General features: G+C 37.5%; 1 protein-coding gene across 1 annotated transcript in view; it reads right to left on the reverse strand.

Annotated features, from left to right (window-relative positions):
• The window catches only part of LOC120634944 (dynein heavy chain 1, axonemal-like), a 117,053-nt gene extending 113,958 nt beyond the window's left edge, over window positions 1–3,095 (reverse strand). The window contains exons 1-2 of the mRNA XM_039905841.1: window positions 2,928–3,095; window positions 2,233–2,343 (exon numbers count right to left, since the gene is read on the reverse strand). Coding sequence (XP_039761775.1) covers window positions 2,233–2,343; window positions 2,928–3,095 — 279 coding nt within the window. The remainder of the gene's footprint in view (window positions 1–2,232; window positions 2,344–2,927) is intronic.
• Between the last annotated feature and the right edge of the window lie 18,046 nt (window positions 3,096–21,141).

Consider the following 21,141-nt stretch of genomic DNA (forward strand, 5'->3'; position numbering starts at 1 on the left):
GGGCATCTTGCAGTAAACACGACCGAAGGTCGATAGAAGAATAGGAAGGATATGAGTTAAACTTATATAACATATGAATGTATGTATCGATGCTCCAGTTTTGTATCACCTCAATTGTGCCAGATTTGATAATGTGGGTATCTCGTTGGCTTCCTCTCAGCTACACATGTGTTTGCATTTTAGTTCAGCGATAGACAGGCGAGAATCGACGACGTAGCAGACCATGCCATCGTTAGCAGTAATAATTATGCGGTGAATGCTGAAAATACGTGCGAGCCTTGTTACCCGTCCTGTAACGCCACGGGTATAAAATAAACATGACCGAAGACTAACAGTGCATTTCTGCTATGATAATATAAGTAACTAGCTTCTGTCCGGCGCGTCTGCGTGGACTTCAGAATTGGGTCTAAACTCGTTAACAACTTTCATTTTACCTCGGGAACTACATAAAGAATCGGGATAAAATGTAGCCTATGTTCTTTTCCATGTCAAAGGCTGCATGCATGCCAAATTTCATCCAAATCCGTTCAGCCGTTTTTAAGTGATCGAGCAACAACATCCGCACTTTCACATTTATAATATTGGTAGGATTAATTGGTTTAATTAGATCACGAAAATGTTACTCGCCATTTTCGGTTAGGTATTTTGACGCAGTGGTGATTGCTGTGGCCTTAAGAGTGGCGATCTCGGGTTCAATCCCCGACAGGGGCACTATAGATCTTATAATTATTGAATTTTTCTTCTTGCGTCTGGTTCAAAGCTTCGACCGTGGCTAGTTACCACCCTACCGACAAAGACGTTCTGCCAAGCGATTTAGCATTCCGGCACACCGTCGCAGCTATTAGTTGTTCCAGGTCTCTCTCTCTCTCTCTCTCCCTCTTATTATTATAAAAGAGAAAATAGATTTAGAGAGATAAGACAAGCAGCAGATTTATTCCAAAGCAGAAGCCACACTGCGGCGTCCTAACCTGCGTTCTTAGCTACCTTAGCATATTTAGGAGATAAATCCTTTGTGGGGTTGAGTATACGCTTTTACAACATGATTCCTAAGGAAATTCTTGACCTACCAATGCATACATTTAAAAAATGTGTAAAAACGCATCTAGTACAGCGAGGTTACTATACATTTGATGAATTCCTCAATGACAAGGTAGAATGGAAGCAGCCAGCCTCGCTCTCATCTCCCGCAAGATAGCAAAATGATTGTAAATGTTGATGTTGGAAAAGAGCAACTACTGAGTTTCTTGCCGGCTCTTCTCGGTAGAATCTGCTTTCCGAACCGGTGGTAGAGTCACACAAACATGCATACTTGACGTTTCAAAAGTGCTTATAAAGTAGGCCTACTTGAAATAAATGAATTTGAATTTGAATTTGAATTTGAAATATTATATCCCTCGATTATATCCTCTGGCAAGGGTTAAAATTTACGTGTCCACATGCCAAAGCACGGCAACGGCGAATAGGAAACTTATCCCAATTTATTAGACTTAATTTATCGCAACATTATTAGCACACATGCGCCACTGCTCGGATAGATAAATAAATAAATAAATAAATAATAATAAATAAATAAATAATAATAAATAGATAGTCAGTGTTCTTCTCAGTGTCCCAAGTGTTTGCGTCTTTGTTCGGCTGTATACAGTCGAGTATCGACGACGTGTGATGGTGACGTGTGACGCCACTGCTCGGATAGATAAATAAATAAATAATAATAAATAGATAGGTATACAACACACATCACCACCTAGCCCCAAGGTAAGCGTAGCTTGTGTTATGGGTACTAAGTTGACTGCTTAATATTTTTATGAATAATATACATAAATATTTATTATATACAGATAAACACCCAGACACTGAAAAACATTAATGCTCATCTCACAAACATTTTCCAGCTGTGGGAATCGAGCCCACGGCCTGGACTCAGAAACTAGGATCGCTGCCCACTACGCCAATCGGCCGGATAGTTGATAAAGCAGTGGGGGAAGCATAATGGTGTAATATCCGGGGAAAAAAATGTCTCCTGCCCATGCCAGCCTAGACTTGGTCATAGGCGCACTCAGTGGCGTGCACTCCATGCACGCACAAAATCACTGCATACCCTAACATTGATATGTAACTCGTATAGGAGGAGAATTTGTGCCGTTTTATACTGTGCGCGCTACTGGGCACACTTCTTAATCGCAGGTTATATGCAACAGTTTAGTCTTTCCCTTAGTCGTTTGGACTTACAATACTGTCATCCTCGCTGTATGTAGTCCATCGTCCTGGAGGCAACAAGAGCTTTGGTTTCTGTGGTCTCGGGAGTGACATCAGCATTGGTGCCAACTTGTCTGTTTTGGCCTAAAATTATAAATGGCTATTGAGTAGTCATTAAAATAAATTCCATGTATACGATAATATTATAAGGCTGAAGAGAGACTGACTAACTCACCGACTAACTCACTGACTGACTGCTCACTCACTCACGGACTGGCTAACTGTCTGCCTCTCTGATTGATTGACTTACTGACTGACCGACTCTCTGACTGATCGACTTAATGACTGACTCACTTAAATTCTTCACTAACTCCATTGATACCGACTCAATTACCCACTGACTTACTAAATTATTCAAGTCATTTACTCAATTAGTCCCTTACTCGATTATTACCCACTTATTCAATACTTCACTATATCAATTACTCACTTATTCGCTGATTCACTGACTAACCGACTTACTGACTGACTGATTATGTAATATCAAACACTTGATGGTTTGGGCAAATTTGGCTTATAGATTGCTATTATGACGCTAGCGTCCGCAAACAAAGGATTTTTGAATATTAATGCAAATACTACTTCTATTAATAATACTAATTTATGTTAAAATAGAACTTGGAAAAAAGTAAAAGCTTATAAATTAAAAATATAAAATGACGATCGACCTGCAATAAAAGCTTCATACGTTTCTTAGCAAAAACCAACTTAGAGTCATCGTCCTTTGTCATATTGGATACCAGCTCGGAATAATATCCCCTTTTTGGGATTTCATCTCGATCCACGTTGTCGTATACGACATCGTGCCGCTTTATTTTCTTCTTCCTACTTTGCATCTTTATTTATTTTATATTTAAGAAAAATATTTTTAAGAGCAAAAATTAATTATTAACAGTTTTTCAAGGAAATTGTAAACTATCAATGTCAAATGTTTTATGATTTACGTTGTCATTCCTTTTTGTCATGATTTATTTTATGATTCACCAGTATTAATAACAACGAGTAGTCCATACCGGAAATATATTATGAAAGTTTTTTTTTACTCTACTACTAGTTGGACTAACTGACTGCAATCTCACCTGGTGGTAAGTGAATATGCAGTCTAAAATGGTAGGGGGCACACCTTTTAGGGAGTACGGTAGTCATACCCCTAATCGGTTTCTACGCGACTTCGCACTGGAACACTAAATTGCTTAGCGGCACGTCTTTGTCGGAAAGTTGGTAAGAAAGGCTCCCACCAGACCAGACTAGAGAAAATTAAGAAATTATATATTCCCGAATTGGCCCTGCCGGGCTTCGAACCCGGGACCTCCTACATAAATTCACAGCGCTCATCGTTGCGCCAGAGAGGTTGCCTGATGTGCCATCTTCTTCAATTCTGACTAGGTATGTCGGTGTCGTACTCTCTTTTATCGTCGAACCACTTCTTCCTCGGTCTCCCAGGGTCTTTTTTCGGGTAATTTTCCGTTCAACGATCAGCCTTGGAAACTCGTACAGGTGTCCTCTGTGTAGGTGACCGAAAAACGAAACCTTCCTTTGTATGACGGTTGTCATCAGTTTTCGTTGGCATTTTTCCCAATCGTAATACTTGAGCGTTTGAGATGAATTGTCTCCATGACATTTTAAACATTTTTTTGTAAAAACAAACAAACAAGTATGCACACAAACAAACAGACACACATTTTTATTTATAATAGACTAGTGTTAGTGTTATCCGCGATGAATTAGTCTGCACATTGTAACTTATTACCTACAATAAAAAATCATTTCCAGGACTAAAAGTAGCCTGTTACTCTCCGTCATTTCAACTAACTCTATTGTGAAAATCAAGTAGTTAGGTCGTGAAGGAAGGGCAAACAAACAAAACAACTTTCGCATTTATAATATTAGTAGGATAGTAGGATGGTAGAAAGTAGGATAGTAGGATAGTAGGAAGAGAGATCTCGTTTAATTCCACTGGCGGATATATTATTGAACTATTTTGTGGTACGACAAACAAACAAACATACTTTTGCATTATAATATTAGTACCTAAGGATGTATGGAACGTGAATCACAGAATTAAGAACATACAGAACCCGCATTAAATCATTATTGAGTGCAGTGCATTGTGTCCAAAAACAGTGAAAACGCCCCGCGCACGACTCTGTGTCAATCAAAACCGCGTTATGTTCCTAGCTCACAAACTCTTTCTTATTTTTCCCATTTTATGGAGAACGTTTAGAACACTGAAGGCCGAATGGCGCAGTGGGCAGCTACCCTGCTTTCTGAGTCCAAAGCCGTGGGATCGGATTCCACTGGAAAATGTTTGTGTGAGGAACATGAATATTTTTCAGTGTCTGGGTGTTTATATGTATATTATAAGTATTTACGTGTATTATATTCATCAGCTACTTAGTACCCATAGCACAAGCTACGCTTATTTTTGGGCTAGATGGCGATGATGTGTGTGTGTGTCGTAGTGTATTTATTTATTAGAGGTTAAATAATTACTGTCAACTGCTAAATGGAGTGAAGTGAGTAACGGCCTGTTCGCGAAACACTTCCAAAGTAGAGTGATTTTTGATGCTTCAATATTAGTCGTTTACACGGTTTCTGTATATTCTTAATTCTGTGGCATGCATTGTTGCTTGAATGCATTAAAAGGATCTCATAGTAATTCCATTTTCAAGCCACTAAACCAAATAGCTTCTGAGTATACTTAACTATTGTTAATAAACCGAAACTTCATAGAAACAAGCATAACTTTAAAGGAGTTTCCAATGAGAAATACGCAGTCAATTTTCCATTTTAAGCTGGAATATTCCCTTTATACTGCAGCCCAAACTAGACCACATGCAATTACTGGCAACATCGTAGGTTACAGCAAATCTTGTGTATTCATAACCGTACGGTCAGCAAAAAAATTCTTTTGTATTATTAACATTAACGTATGTTAGTTATCATACTAGTATTGTTAGGACCTGGAAGCGGGTCGATTTTTAAAAAAAAAGGAACGTTTCTGTAAACTCTTGGAAATTTGATGTTTTTCTTTTCCAAAAGAAGCCTTTATTACTTCCTGACATTTAAACTAACTGTATGCTAAAATGTATTTTAAACAACATACTAATAACTGTCGTCGTTTTTATGTCTCCTCCGATTATACAGTGCAAATTAAAATAATTAAAACTTAATTTTTTGTTGTTGTCAGCTCTGTGTTGAAAGATCTTAGCAGTACCGCTAAGGAATACTGCGACGCTGAATTTTCAGTAGGTAGGTATTAGGTAGGTATTTATTTATTTATAATATTATAGTATTCTCTTTTTCATTAGAATTGTGAGTACAATATTATACTTCAGAGACTTTATGACAATGATTTAATATGTGTATTTCTTTTTTTTTTTCAAGATAGATGTATAGAAGGCTGATTGGCGCTGTGGGAAGCGGCCCTGCTTTCTGAGTCCAAGGCTTTGATGAACATTAATGTTTTTCTGTATTTTATAAGTATTAATTTTTTTTATTCATAAAATCATTCATCAGTTATCTTAGTACCCATAACACAAGCTACGCTTTCTTTGGGGCTGCATGGCAATGTGTGTATTGTCGTAGTTTACATATATATATATATAAATTGTATAACTATACCTCTACGGTTTCTACACGACATAATGCCAGAACCTTATTGGCTTAGTGACGTCTTCATCAGTAGAATGGTAACTAGCCACGGCCGATGTCTCCCATCAGACCAGACCACAGAAAATTAAAAAAAAATCCAAATTGACCCAATATGAATCGAACCCAAGATCTCAACGCTGCGCCTATTAGGTTGTCAGTCAGGGCAGTCTCTTAAAAATTTACTATATTCACAATTATTTGGTAGTCAACCCTATTTTTTCTACTGACGCTACTCATTTTACCGGCTTCTCCCACAGCATGCCCGTTTGTGTGGTAGCCACTAAAGATTCTAATCTATGTATACCTCTAATTGGTGCCTCTGTCTGTTTATGATAATAAAACGTTTAAATAATTATACAATTGTTTTCTGACACATTTTAGTTTCGCCCTCATCTCTTCCGCTCACTTTACGCTTTGTAATATTACTACTCTAATTCAAATTCAAATTCAGAATGCATTCCTTAAATGTGGGCCTTTTTCCATTCCTTTTTTTTTGGGCCGAATTCCTTAAAAGTCAAGTCTGTGGTCTCTTTCTCTGTGGAGTCTTCTTTTGGCGCGTTAGGGAAAAATGGTGAGAGTAAATTTTTACGATGCGCGCGCACACCGTCACAAAAACCGACACCATCAAGTTAGCTATAGTCAACATTTTAGTTTTCTAAAAAAGGTTTGACAGTTGACTTTCAATAATTTAAACAAGTCGTTTTTTCTACAAACGTAGAATAAGGCGAAAGATTTTTGAAAAGATTTTTATCTTGTTACGCAAAAGAATTATAACTTACAAAGTACACGAAGGTTTTTGTTTTACTTTTTTTTTTGTAGGTACGTTTGCAGTCTAAGTTATAATAAGCGAATGTCAACTGCTCGTAACCTTCTATAAAATATTGCTTTTCTCGAAGCGTTAATGCATGATGAGTTCTCCCGGTACTTCACCATTACCAGCGTAATACTTATTATTGTGTACTTCCGGTGGCCATCCTAGTCTTCACCATCAGTTTAACTTAACCGAATGCTGCTTTTCGATAGTATAAGCTCAAATTACCTTAAAAAACCTTCAAATATTACAGGTGTCATTATAAGAGTTCCCTTAATTTCTCCATGATCCCTTCAATTGACCTTGACCTGCAAATGGGTGAAACAAAACAAAAATACAACCAAATTTCATAATAAAAAGAATTTTTCTTGAAGTCGGTAAAAAACTGATTATACCGAGAAGAAGCCGGCAAGAAACTCAGTAAACATGAGCATCTCTCTTAAAACATGAGCATTCCACAATCATTATGCTGTCCTGCAATGAAGCAAACTTCCAAGCAACCTTGTTTATTAATTCATCAATTATATAGTAGTATTTATAGTAGTATTTTAGCTTTTTAGGGCAGAGCTCGTCCGGGAAAGTACGCCATGCACAATTTTTAAACCACCACGGAATATCCCTCTCGTTGGCTTTACTAGACGCCCGGGGAACTTGTCGTATACTTCCCAGACGTCTACCAACTGCCCCAGCCGAATGTTGGGGCTCCCGCGCTAAAAAGGAGGTTAGCGGGACAGCGTGATTCCCCCTTTAGCCAGTAAGGAGACTCGTATAGTGCTGGGTAGATAGCTCAATAGCTTTCCGCCCACTCCCAAGGGAAGCTGACGAGCGGGAAATTGCCGCAGTCTTCTTCCTCCCCGTCTAAGCCCCGCCGATCTCCGCCACCAGAGTGCGGCGCTGAGGATCCCATTTGATGCACACCTCGAGTATATTACTTTATTATTTACTAGCGGACCCGCGCGACTTCGTCCGCGATCTACTTCAAAAAATAATGCTGTCGCGGACTGTTTTATAGAACTTTAAAGAAACAACAATTCCGACAAATCCGATATACTTACTACATACTTCCGTCGTTTGGCGTAACGTTTACCGTTCACGCATCGCAGAATCTCTTAAAAAGGATATTTTTTGCAATTTTTGGAACATTTCTCATTAATGATAGTAGCGTGACGTTATATAGCCATAATTGTTACCTACTAGAAATCTAAAAAAAAAAAACGAAACAGCATCTGAGATTAGCGCGTTCAACCAAATAACTACGTAAATCTAAAACTCCGTTGCGCCGATTTTGAAAGACAAATGCGGAAAAAATATTGATGCTATCCTGTAGAAGCTGTTTGCTTTTGAGCTATGAGCTATTCCAGACTATATTGTAGGTATCTCTGCCAGATTTCAGATACCAACCATCCATGCATCTGTACTCACCAACTTTCGCATTTATAATATTAGTAGGATGGTACGCATGCATTCGTTCGTTGTCCCATATGTCTCGCGACTTGCAATCTGTGAAGAATTATGTCCTTGATCTCCGACAATATTCATCAGATCTTCATTAAATTAGACAATACATGCTTGGTAGTATACACTGTCAAATAAAAAAAGAATTAATAAAATCGGTGCAAATTTAACGGAGATATGAAATAAAATTGATAAAAAAAATCATCCCATTTCGCGCATGAAACTTATTGTTTATCGGGATAAAAAGTAGCCTATATGTTGACCCGGGATATCAGCTACCACTGTACCAAATCTTATTTCAATCCGTCCAGTAGTTTTTACGTGATGCCCGGACAGACAGACAGACAGACAGACAGACAAAAATGAAATAAAAATCTGTTTTGGACTCAGTATCCATTATAAAGCATCCCCCGGTCAACATTTTAAAAATATATTAAATGTACAGAAATCTCCCAGTTACAGTTTTATTATAAGTAAAGATTATTATACTGCCGCTATTGTTGCAATGCTGTGACCCTGTCTGAAGGGCCGGTGCCGGTGTTATTATAATCACATGAGGCTAAAAACCTACGAGTACGTCTCAAATTGACGGACACAGGGCGGTATGTCGCAGCACATGCTCCTCGCATCTCCTGTGAATTTTGAATCTTACGAGATTCGGTTTTAGAGCATTGGCCCACCACGCGCTTAACGAATGCGGGTGTGTGGGCCGATCTGTATGTACTAAGTGAAACAGGGTAATATTATTTAAAAGATATATTTTAAATTTAACTGAATTCAAGTCAACCACCTGGCCTTAACGTAAAGCAGGTGTGAAAACTTGGAGGTAATTCGGTGACCATTTTTGGTCGTTTCTCGTAGGAGTAATAAATTGGACCAATTTATCACTGTGGGTGACCATAATTTGTCCTAGAACTAGCCGTTTTGTTACTACCTTTGCAATAAAAGCTTTTCGTATTTTTAGTACTGAATTTAGGAAAACGGCTAAGTCTGAGTTTGACTTGTGCAAGGTTCCGTACCAATATGAAATATAAGCCACTACATTTTATTTATATTATAGTTATTTACATATACAGTCGAACATTTAATAGTTTTAAATGACAATGTGAGATGGTGATAACAAAAAAAAAATAACAACCAGCTAAGTTTGCTGTGGGCTTCTTCTTAGACCAGGGTGCGTTTGGCACCCTCGCAGCTTTAGTTTTAAGTTGCCGAATTTAGTTATCGCCATCAACTCACTTCTATGTCATATTTAACATGTAGTGTATACATCAAAAGTGCCATCTATGTGCCTATTTGAATAAAAAAATATTTACCTTTGACTTTGACTTCGACTTTGACTTTGAACACAAAGACACGTGATAGCACCCCGACGTTTTTGTTTAAAAGAAAAACAGAGAGCTTGCACCGAACTCTGGGTTATGTCGAAAATGCAAACGACTCTTGTATACAGTCGCTCAGTAAGTTGTTTCATTGTGACATTAGACACTTTTGTCAACTTGCTACATTTCAGGAGCCGTTTGTTTAAGGCTCTTTGGGGGAATATGAGCTTGTGTACTTTTAAACAAGTGTTGTAAGCAGCACAATGAAATGCTATTTGCATCTCTGCATTTTGTAGTGAGAAAACATCCGCGGATATACGAAACAGAATTCAAATAGAAGAGAGAAATACAGAAAATAATACAGCAATGAATAATTAGTTATATTACGTGTGTTTTTTGACTTTTAAGCATAGAATTTCAATAGTATAGATTAAGAATTATTTTTTATCTTTTATCATTTATTCTTTTTTATTTTTGTTTAAATTCCTAACAATGCTTAAAAAAAATAAAAAACACTATTCAAAATTTATAAAAAAAAACATCCACCCTCCGCTTGCGAGGCTTTTAAATGTCCAAGCAACTGGTGGTCAGGGCTCCAGAGTGAGGAACCTCCTCACAATACGCGCCGTTTCAAGGACTACTGCCTTCTGTATCCGATCCTTGATCCAACAACCAAGCGAAAGCTTCTTAAGATGTTGGTCGATGCTTTTCGCGGGAAGACCATTAACTGAAACGACGATCGGGACAATAACGGTCGACTCAACATTCCACATGGCGGAAATCTAGTGAGCAAGGTCCAAGTATTTAGATACTTTTTACTTTTCAGCTTTCACAAGATTATAGTCTTGTGGAATAGTAATGTCAACAATCATTGCAAGGCGCACTGATCGATCGACTAGCACTGTATCAGGTCTATTAGCTGTCAGTGATAATCGTTCCATCCCAGTAAGGCAACGCACTGCCATTATTATTATTTGGCCCTAGTAAAACATCAATTTTTCAAAGGTGGTTTACTAGTAGACTGCTATATGCTATTGATCTAAGGACCAACTTTACAGATATCCCTGTAACAAGCAAATAAAACTCAATTTGAGTATCCCATACGTTCGTAAACGTGACCATTCTATAGCTGTTATAGATAGTACTTCCGACCCGGTATCTGGCAATAAGAATTTCCTAACGTTTCCGGCATCAAAAGAAATGTTTTGTATGGTTTTATTGCTTCGGATGTTGGAAAGGTTCCTTTTGGGTCTCGTAACTTTCAATAACCTTTCCCGGACCTTTCGAGATGAAAATAAAAATATTCTAATATCGAAAATCGGACGGACGGATAGACAAGAAATATTAATTATTTTTTTATTATGAACTAGCGTGGATTTCGCTTGGTGAATTTGCTTATTTTTTTTGAAATCCTGTAAGGGTTTTTTTCGTCGTTAACTATGGGCCTCATCAGAAGGCTCAGTGTCACTCAGCGGGCGATGGCGAGAGCTATGCTCGGAGTATCTCTACGCGATCGAATCAGAAATGTGAAGATTCGTAGCAGAACCAGAGTTACCGACATAGCTCAACGAGCCGCGAAGCTGAAGTGACAATGGGCCGGGCACATAGTTCGGAGAAAGAACGGACGTTGGGGTCCCAAGGAATGGAATGGCAGCCCCGAACTGGTAAGCTCAGCGTTGGTCGACCCCCAACGAGGTGGACAGACGACATTAAGCGCGTCGCAGGTAGCCGCGGGATCCAAGCGGCACAGAACCGTGGAATTTGGAACTCCATCGTCGTGGACGTCTATCGGTTGATTTGATGATGATGATGATGTAAGGGTAAGGCCAACTACACAACACGGGTTTCTTCTTACAATCAGAAGGGGTTAAGGCCGTAGTCCACCACGCTGGCTCAGTGCGGATTGGTGGACTCCACACTCTTCGAGAATATTATGTAGAGCTCTCAGGCATGCAGGTATCCTCACGATGTATTCCTTCAGCGTTGAAGCAAGTGATATTTTAATTACTTAAAACGCACGTAACTTAGAAAAGTTAGAGGTGCGTGCTGGGATTCGAACTCGGCCCCAGTCGAAGTCGAGCTCATGCCAAATGCCCAACACATCCACGTCTAAGTCAACTTAACAAAAGTCTAAGGTGACTTAACAATTATTCATTGTAAAGTTCGCGGAGTACAGCAAATTAAGCTTCATTTTCATAATATTTTATGGATTTCCGCAAAGTAAATGCTTCTATCCAATATGTAGTGGAATAAAAAAAAAATAGTTATTTAAATTCTATTTGGCAGAACTAGAAACCCCTGACCGAATGGCCAAATGTTCTGGGAATTTTGACGTCCAATCCACCGTACGAATTTGTGATGCAACATATTGTAGCGGACTTTCAATACCCACCGTTCAGGTTTCCATCTTTTATCCACTTTGCGACCTAAATCCAAGTAAAAAATTTGTTTCAAAATTCATGTACGTACGTATTTCGTATAAAAACAGTTCCTAGACACTTTAGTATGAAAACTATACCTAAAATCTATAGAACTTTTTGTTTCTCGTTTTAGTTTTGCTAATCCTAAGGCCAGGCACGGTAGAGATCGATACTTTGCGATAAGTCCTACTCACTGCTATGTAGACATTGTGTATAATATAATCAACGCATCAAAAGTGCCATCTATGTGCCTATTAGAATAAAGAAATATATAAATGATTCTGAAATACTGAACTTATTGATAACATTAAAACACCGAATGTCATAACAACCATTATAAAATCCAAACGGATGATATAATGTTGTACTGAATTTCATTACAACACTCCTTTGTTTTTTTTTCGATCCCTTCTGCGCAAAGGGTTTCACACAGACAGCCAATTACTTATTGCTCGATGCGTGGTATGTGTATGAATTTCAAAAAAAGAACATTGCCATTCACGCGCGTCGCTGCCTGAATGCCGCGCGACGTAAAAAAAAAATAGGTTATTAAAATTCGAAATTTCAATTTTCCAATTTTCTGTGTGTTTTTCTTATGTGATACTATTATGATGAATACATCGGTAGCATCAACGACTATAAACCTTTCTAGAGAATTATGCAAACAAAATCCAAAAAAAAACATTTTTCAAATCCGACCGGGAAATAAGTTCAAATAAACAAAAATATTATTTATTTATTCTTAACCCTCCAGCGATTCAAGATTTTCGAGATAACGCCAAATATATTAAGCTACATAGTTTTCAAAGTAAGCGAGTAGAATTTAAATAAACTGAAGTCAGTATCGTTTATAACTGTACTCTATTTATCTCAGGGGTAGAGATAACTACTGAATATGAGAAATAGTTTATATCTCCTTTTAAATAATACCAGATATTTAAATTACTTAAAACGCACATAACTTAGAAAAGTTAGAGGTGCGGGCTGGGATTCGAACTCGGTCCCCTGAAAGTGAACTCGAGCTCCTACCCAATGCGCTATCACCGCTTAAAAGACATGGTGAAAGGTAAATGTATGCCAGGAAATCTTCTTTTATTAGGCGTTATTTACTTAGGAATGGCCTGTTATTGTATATATTGTACGTTGTTAGTGAAAACGGGCATTATTCACTCAAGATCTGATTTATTTATAACAATATAGTATTTGTAAGACAAAACATTACTCTTTATAAACGAACAGTGGATATAAACAACCGCCTTACTCGGAATGGACATAAGTTAGTGACATTTGCATATCGTTTGCGAAAGGTGCAGAAGTGGGATTGAGTATATGCTTTTATAATCTGATTCCCATGGTAATTTTGGACCTGCTAATGCATAAGTTTAAAAATGTCTTTTTATAATTTTTATTCGTGTTTTTACCTACACTTGGTGGAATTATCAATTTTATAAATTTAAAATGCATATAACAATTTTCGGAACCGACAGGATTTGAAACTTCGACTCTCGGACAATCGCGGCTTGAGCGCTTTCACCAATTAAGCTACGGCTCTCCTACCGTCGATGCCGAAATTAGTATATGCCTTTCACATCAGTCTTATAGCGACTGTAGCGTCATCTAGTAGGAAACGGTGCGGTTTCGATCTACTTTTTCAAAGGTCCATATTACATTGATACACGTTTGAAACAAGAGATGACACATTGCTTTTTTATATTTTTATAATGTTTATTGTATTTGTATACTATACTAATTTTGGCATCGAAGGTAGGAGAGCCGTAGCTTAATTGGTGAAAGCGCTCAGGCCGCGATTGCCCGAGAGTCGCAGGTTCAAATCCTGTCGGTTCCGAAAATTTTTATATGCATTTTAAATTTATAAAATTAAACAATGTGTTAAAACACATTGAATAAATCGTGGTTACTATACGATTGATGAATTTCTTAGCCTGGAAGCAGGCGCCGCTCTCATCTCTCACAAGATAGAAAATTTAATGTATATTTTTTTCAATGTAAACTGTAAAATGATGTTGTAAAAGACAATCTGCTAAGTTTCTCTCTCTGGTGGAATCTGCCTTCCGAACCGGTGGTAGAGTCACTGTACGCAGACTGACTTGACGTTTCAAAAGTGCTTATATACTTGGCCTGCTTGAAATAAATGAATTTTGAACTTTGAAGATTTTACAGCGAAGGCCAAATATATTAAGTTTGAAGAAAACGAGTGTCTGGAATTTAAATAAACTGTAGCTACCGGCAACGTCTGCAGCTGTGCTCTATTTGTCTCGCGGCAAAGCGAACTACCGAAGCAGGGCAGCTGTGAATCTGTATTTCTACTACTTAACGTGATTTGAATATTTCGTGAGAAGAAACAGCTCGGAAAATACCACGGAGTCTTATTAGGTACTAAAATTCTATTTAATTTATTTGGCAATTCTTACGCTCACAAACCCGCCGTTTTTTTACATGGCATAAACATGGCGGAAATACGAGTACTTCGCGGACAAGCTTTGTTACAAAAAGCTATATTACTGCAATAGCTCTACTACTACCTCATTTAAACCAGTTCACCTAATGATTATATCTAGATAAAGATTTTTAATTTAGTGTACATTATTCTACTAGTCAAGCCATTTGGCACCCATGTTGAGTTAGTAGTGAAAAAAATGTCATTGGCCATTTTAGGTTGGCGGCCATAAGAAATTGGAAATTTGTCCTAGTGTATATTATTCTACAAGCCCTTTAATTTAGCACCCATATTGAGTGAGTTGTGAAAATATACGTAATACGCTATGCCAGATTTTCATCAAATATAGCTAAGAAAATTTCCGTTATCTTGTACAGATGTATGCATGAACATCGATCGAACATAGTTAGCTAAATAATTGCATTAGGGTAGAAATGAGAAGCTTATTTTTCCAAGAGAGCTAAAAATAATTAAAATATCCACCACTGAAACCGCTACGCTAGCCGTATTTCAAAAGAGTGTAATATTTTAGAGCAACAAGATATTTTATGATGACAGATATTAAATCTCGCGAGTGCCTTAAAAGGATAGTTGCTCATGTTTTAGTTTTTATATACAAGCCGCGTAAGAAAGCTGTACATAAAACCGTAAAACACTTTCACATAAGGTGATACCGGCTTGTTCTTTTTTACTATTAAGACCCGGTGCAAAAACCAGGGGTGTTGAATCCAAGCCGTGGTTGATATTAAATCAAGCGAGTGCCTTAAAAGGTTAGTTGATGTTTTAGTTTTTATATACAAGCCGCGTAAGAAAGCTGTACATAAAACCGTAAAACACTTTCACATAAGGTGATACCGGCTTGTTCTTTTTTACTATTAATACCCGGTGCAAAAACCAGGGGTGTTGAATCCAAGCCGTGGTTGATATTAAATCAAGCGAGTGCCTTAAAAGGTTAGTTGATGTTTTAGTTTTTATATACAAGCCGCGTAAGAAAGCTGTACCGTAAAACCGTAAAACACTATCACATAAGGTGAGACCTGCTTGTTCTTTTTTACTATTAATACCCGGTGCAAAAACCAGGGGTGTTGAATCGAAGCTGTGGTTGATATTAAATCAAGCGAGTGCCTTAAAAGGTTAGTTGATGTTTTAGTTTTTATATACAAGCCGCGTAAGAAAGCTGTACCGTAAAACCGTAAAACACTATCACATAAGGTGAGACCTGCTTGTTCTTTTTTACTATTAAGACCCGGTGCAAAAACCAGGGGTGTTGAATCGAAGCCGTGGTTGATATTAAATCAAGCGAGTGCCTTAAAAGGTTAGTTGATGTTTTAGTTTTTATATACAAGCCGCGTAAGAAAGCTGTACATAAAACCGTAAAACACTTTCACATAAGGTGAGACCTGCTTGTTCTTTTTTACTATTAAGACCCGCTGCAAAAACCAGGGGTGTTGAATCGAAGCTGTGGTTGATATTAAATCAAGCGAGTGCCTTAAAAGGTTAGTTGATGTTTTAGTTTTTATATACAAGCCGCGTAAGAAAGCTGTACCGTAAAACCGTAAAACACTATCACATAAGGTGAGACCTGCTTGTTCTTTTTTACTATTAATACCCGGTGCAAAAACCAGGGGTGTTGAATCGAAGCTGTGGTTGATATTAAATCAAGCGAGTGCCTTAAAAGGTTAGTTGATGTTTTAGTTTTTATATACACATGCTAGCCGTACAGAGGTGTAAGATGATACCCGCTTGTTCTTTTTTACTATTAACCACCGGTGCAAAAACCAGGGGTGTTCAATCGAAGCCGTGGTTGACATTAAATCAAGCGAGTGCCTTAAAAAGTTAGTTGATGTTTTAGTTTTTATAGACAAGCCACGTAAGCAAGCTGTACATAAAACCGTAAAACACTTTAATTTTTGCATACCTTACAATTTACACTGATGTAGTAGGTGGGACCTGATTTTTCTTTTTTTCTAATAACCCCCGCTGCAAAAACGAGGGGGTGTTGAATCGGAGGCGTAGTTGCGTCTTGCACCTACGCCTTAGGTTGGCGGGCACTGGGCGACACTTTATATGCTATGCGAACTGGGGACCTTGTATGCTATGCGAAGTGTTGCTCTGTTCATTGGACATGGTTTTCTTAACGTCTGTGGTCATCTCCTTGGTCTGTTAAATATAACAATATAAAAAAAAAAACAGGAGATAGTTGTGGGACCAAAGTTTTTTATTATAATGAATTCTGTAATCTTAGCTTATATTGGTCGGTCATCTTTGAAAGCGGACTAAAAAGAAAACATTTTTTTTTACTCCACTACAATTTAGCCCTTGATTGCAATCTCACCTCCACAGCGATCTAGCGCCAGGTAGGTATTCATAAGCTAAACTAAATTATTGAATAGGAAGGTAAAAGACGAAAGTATGTTTCGTTAATAGTTACGTATATGTTCTGTTTGTCGTGGAAACTCAGAGGCAATGGAGTCTAAGTGCAAAAAAATTCTTGAGAGAACTTCAACGCGCTGGCTCATTTTTTGCACAAAGAATCAACCTGGCTGTTCAGGGCGGAAAAGCAGTCAGCATTCTTGGCACTATTCCACGCTGGCTGGCCTTCACAGTAATTAGTTTCGTTATAAGTTTTATTGTCACCCACGCAACCTTAAAAGATAGACATACGCGGTCGCGGACTTTTTTCAGGGGAACAACTCTGTAAGACAAGTTTATATAAAACGTAAGCTTATAGAAAAAATCCTATTGTAATATTAACAACTAAATGTATGACAAAAAGCTTGGTTATGAATTATTCTGAATTTGTAGCTCAACATTAACTCGACTGTGAGATGGTGATAACAAAAAAAACCTGGCTAAGTTTGTTGCGTCCTCTTCTTAGACCAGGGCGCTCTTGGAACCTCCTATCTTTAGTTTTAAGTTAACGAATGTAGTTATCACCATCACTAACATTAGTGTTACATGTTAAATGTATAAACGCTTCATAAGAGCCTGTGATAAAGTCTACCATGAAAAAAAAATTTTTGAATTTTGATTTTTTTTTTTAATATTGGATTTTGAAAGTTTTGTTTTACCGTTTCCGCAGCGCAGGCAGCGGGAGCTCTCTAAAGGCAAACACGCCTTGATTTTGAAGCATTATCTAATAATTGGTGCGTTGCTCCTATTTGAATCAGCGTGATGATATAATTTAGCTTATAGCCTTCCTCAAATCTACAATAAACTACCCATTGACATCTTGGAGATGTCTCTTAAAAAGTTCAAAGTTGGTATTAAACGTAAGCTTACAGAAAAAGTCCTATTGTAGTATAAATTACTACGTAATCGAACAAAAAGCTTGGGTGTGAATTATTGCTCTAACCAGGTTGCTCTTCTTATAATTTTAAATGACAATGTGAGATGGTGATAACAAAAGAAAACATCCGGCTAAGTTCGTTGTGGGCTTCTTCTTAAACCAGGATGCGTTTGGAACCCTCGTAGCTTTAGTTTTAAGTTTACGAATATGGTTATCGCCATCATATCACTACCGTGTACAGTGTACGCATGTAATGTACGCATCAAAAGTGCCACCTACTTGGATTAAGATATTTTTGACTTTTTTTTGACTTTGATAAAGGGCTATCCAACACTGACATTTTTTTTATCTGACCAATAAACAAACAAACTCTGCAGCTTTACATATAAGTATACATAAGATTATCATTAAAACTTATATCTTAATTATTTACACCATTGGCTTAGAAAGGATTACGTAAAAGCCTTTTATAGTAACTCAGAAAAACAAGTTAAGCACACATCATAAACCTGGTACAATCGCTCTTATCTTTAAGAGAAATTGGGTAGAATTAGTCAAGCTTAGACTATATCAGGCTCTTAAGTAAATCGGCACTCAGAGATAATACCCAAGTGTATTTGGGACTCGTTGAATGCGGGGCTCCGTTTGGTTAAGACGCAGATACTTGTATATAGGAATATAGTACAGAATTAGGATTCAGCATTTCGTCCAATCTTAACTTTGGACAATGCATCGAATTCAAAGCTAAAACTGCTGGCAAAAAACTTGGCATCCTTAAAAAAGTTAAGCGCTACTTCACTCCGGAACAGCTTCTAACCCTGTACCAAGTTCGGTCGTGCATGGAGTACTGCAGCCATTTATGGGATGGCTCTGCCAAGTACCAGCTCGATGCTTTGGATTCGGTGGATCGTCGTGCTAGGAGACTCATTGGCAACTACCTTGTAGTCAGTACACTTCAAAGCCTTGAAAACCAGCGCAAGGTTGCCTGTCTAGCTGTATTCTACAAGATACATTTCGGAGAGTGTGCTCAGTAGCTATTCGATTTGGTTAAACCATCTCCTTTCTACCATCGAACTGCGAGGTACCGAAAGAATCTGCACCGTTACGTTATTGAAATACCATCAACACGTACGAAGAGTTTTGCTTCTTTCTTTCTGATCCGCACTGTTAAGGCCTGGAATGCCCTCCCATCTTCCGTCTTCCCCGATACCTATAATCTGGGTTCCTTTAAATCAAGATCGCGTCTTCTAGGCAAGCGCGCTTCATCTTAGGCTGCATCATCACTTACCATCAGGTGTGATTGCAGTCAACACTTGTCTATTTATTAAAAAAAAAAATATATAATAAGATCATACAGAACTCTCATTTGGCCATTATTCCATGCAGTGCATTGTGTCCAAGAACAGTGAAAACGCCTCGCGCACGTCTCATTTCACACCCGCGGAATGTTCCAGAAACATTCTCACAAACTTTCTCATTTTCCCCATTGGTGACCGTTTAGAACATTAGAGAGATTATTAAACCCTACTGGAGTTAATAATTAAATTGTTCAAACAAACTAAAAAAACACGCTTGGTATAAAAAACTAAACTAATTTCTTTCTTTTAGTTTATTCATAATAACGATTTTTTTTAGTTTTCCTTGATCTATTATTTTTATTAGAGCAAAATTAATCGGTAACCATTAAAGAGATAATTTTTTTTTTTTTTATTCAGTGTGCCCGTCTCTCGAAATGCAAGTTCTAATTATTATTTAAAACAGGCCATTAAAAAGTAATAGCCAACGCCCTCTACCATCTAGTAGCTTAATGTTCTCTGTGGAATTTGTTAGGTACGCGAACGCCATAGGTTTTTTACATTTGGGTCTAGATGGCGCTGTAGTAATTAGTAAAAAATCTTATTTTTTATAGTGAAAATTTGAATAATCTTTTCAGATTAGTGTATTGTCATCGGTCCTCGATATGTCTACAAAGTTTGAAAGAAATCTGACCGTTTAAAGTGGGTCAAAATCGCGCCCAAAGAAGTCGGTTACAAACAAACATACAAGTGAAGCTAATATAAAGCGTGTAAAAAATATACTAACATCGCCATCGCCAAAGTAAGCGTAGCTTTTGTTATGGGTACCAAGATGACTGATGAATATTTTTATGAATGATACACATAAATACTTATAAAAATTTGTGAGCCGTCACGGGACGCCTGGCAGATGTGAGACATCGTAATTATGTTGTACAAGTAATAGGCACAAAGAAAAGATTAAGACAGGAACTAAATATGACATTATAAAAAAATACAATTTTACGAATTTTCTCCAGAAAATGATGACTGTTTATTTAATATACATTTATTTTCTATATATACAAAATGTTTTAATTCAAAAATTTCTTTAAAAATGTGACAACTCAAGTATTTTCATCAACGTATGGTACATATATTCTATCGTACAGCGTGGCGATGCGTCGCCACGGCCTGTGTCGCCCAGAATCAGGTATACCCTCCGCCTATTGATGTGCCTATCGACGCCTATCGAGTCGTGCGCTGACTTTGAGCATGGCGTCCCACTAAACGAAGTTTTATAAGCATTCGTTAATTGTCAAAGCTACTGATTTGTGGAATGCACTCCCATTGAACATAAGACAGTCGAAGTCATTGGGCATATTTAAAAAAGCTGTTAAGGCTCATTATCTCGCTCAGTAAAGACGACTATTATTATTTATTTATCTACTCAAACTCATATTTAAGTATTTACGGTATATTAAGATATGTATTAGTATATTTATTTTTTATATTTATCAATAGTATTTTTGTATTTGTGTAGTCTGGTTTATGTATTAGTATGTAGATATTCGTATGTATGTACTAAAATAGTGTACCCCACCTATTTGTTTTCTTTTTAGTTTTCCTAATCCAAAGGTTGCCTGGCAGAGATCGCTACTTAGCGATAAGGCCGCCTTTTGTATTGCTTCATTCTTCATGTGTTTCTTCTTTTTTTGTCTCGTTTTTCTGAGTGGTGTACAAATAAAGAGTATAAATGATGTTTCACATCAAAATTAGCCATTTCGCCAGGGTTGTCAGCCATAGCTACCCGTCACTAGACAAGCCTCTCTACGGTCTGAGAGGGGTTCAAGCTGTCCTGACCCCCTCCTCGCTAGCACGGGAGCCCCAATTTGAAATTTGTCATAGTATTATACCACATAGTCCCACCTGAGGATCGAAACCCCTACTTATAAGTTTTCAAAGTTCACCACTGCGCTAAAGAGGTCGTCGTAAGATAGAAGTCAGCATAATTTTTTTAATCTTAAAAAATAAGCAAAATATGTTTCACGGCCGCAGAGAGCAACGCAACAATTAAAAGCTTTTAATATTTTAAAGCGGCAAGATGTTTATGATAGCAGAAATTATATCTCTCGCGGGATTTAAAAATACGGTACTGCAGTTTTTATTTCTTGTTGTGAGAGAAGTAAGAAAATTGTT

This window comes from Pararge aegeria, chromosome 25 (genome assembly GCF_905163445.1).
Source record: "Pararge aegeria chromosome 25, ilParAegt1.1, whole genome shotgun sequence".
NCBI classification, from domain to species: Eukaryota; Metazoa; Arthropoda; class Insecta; order Lepidoptera; family Nymphalidae; genus Pararge; species Pararge aegeria.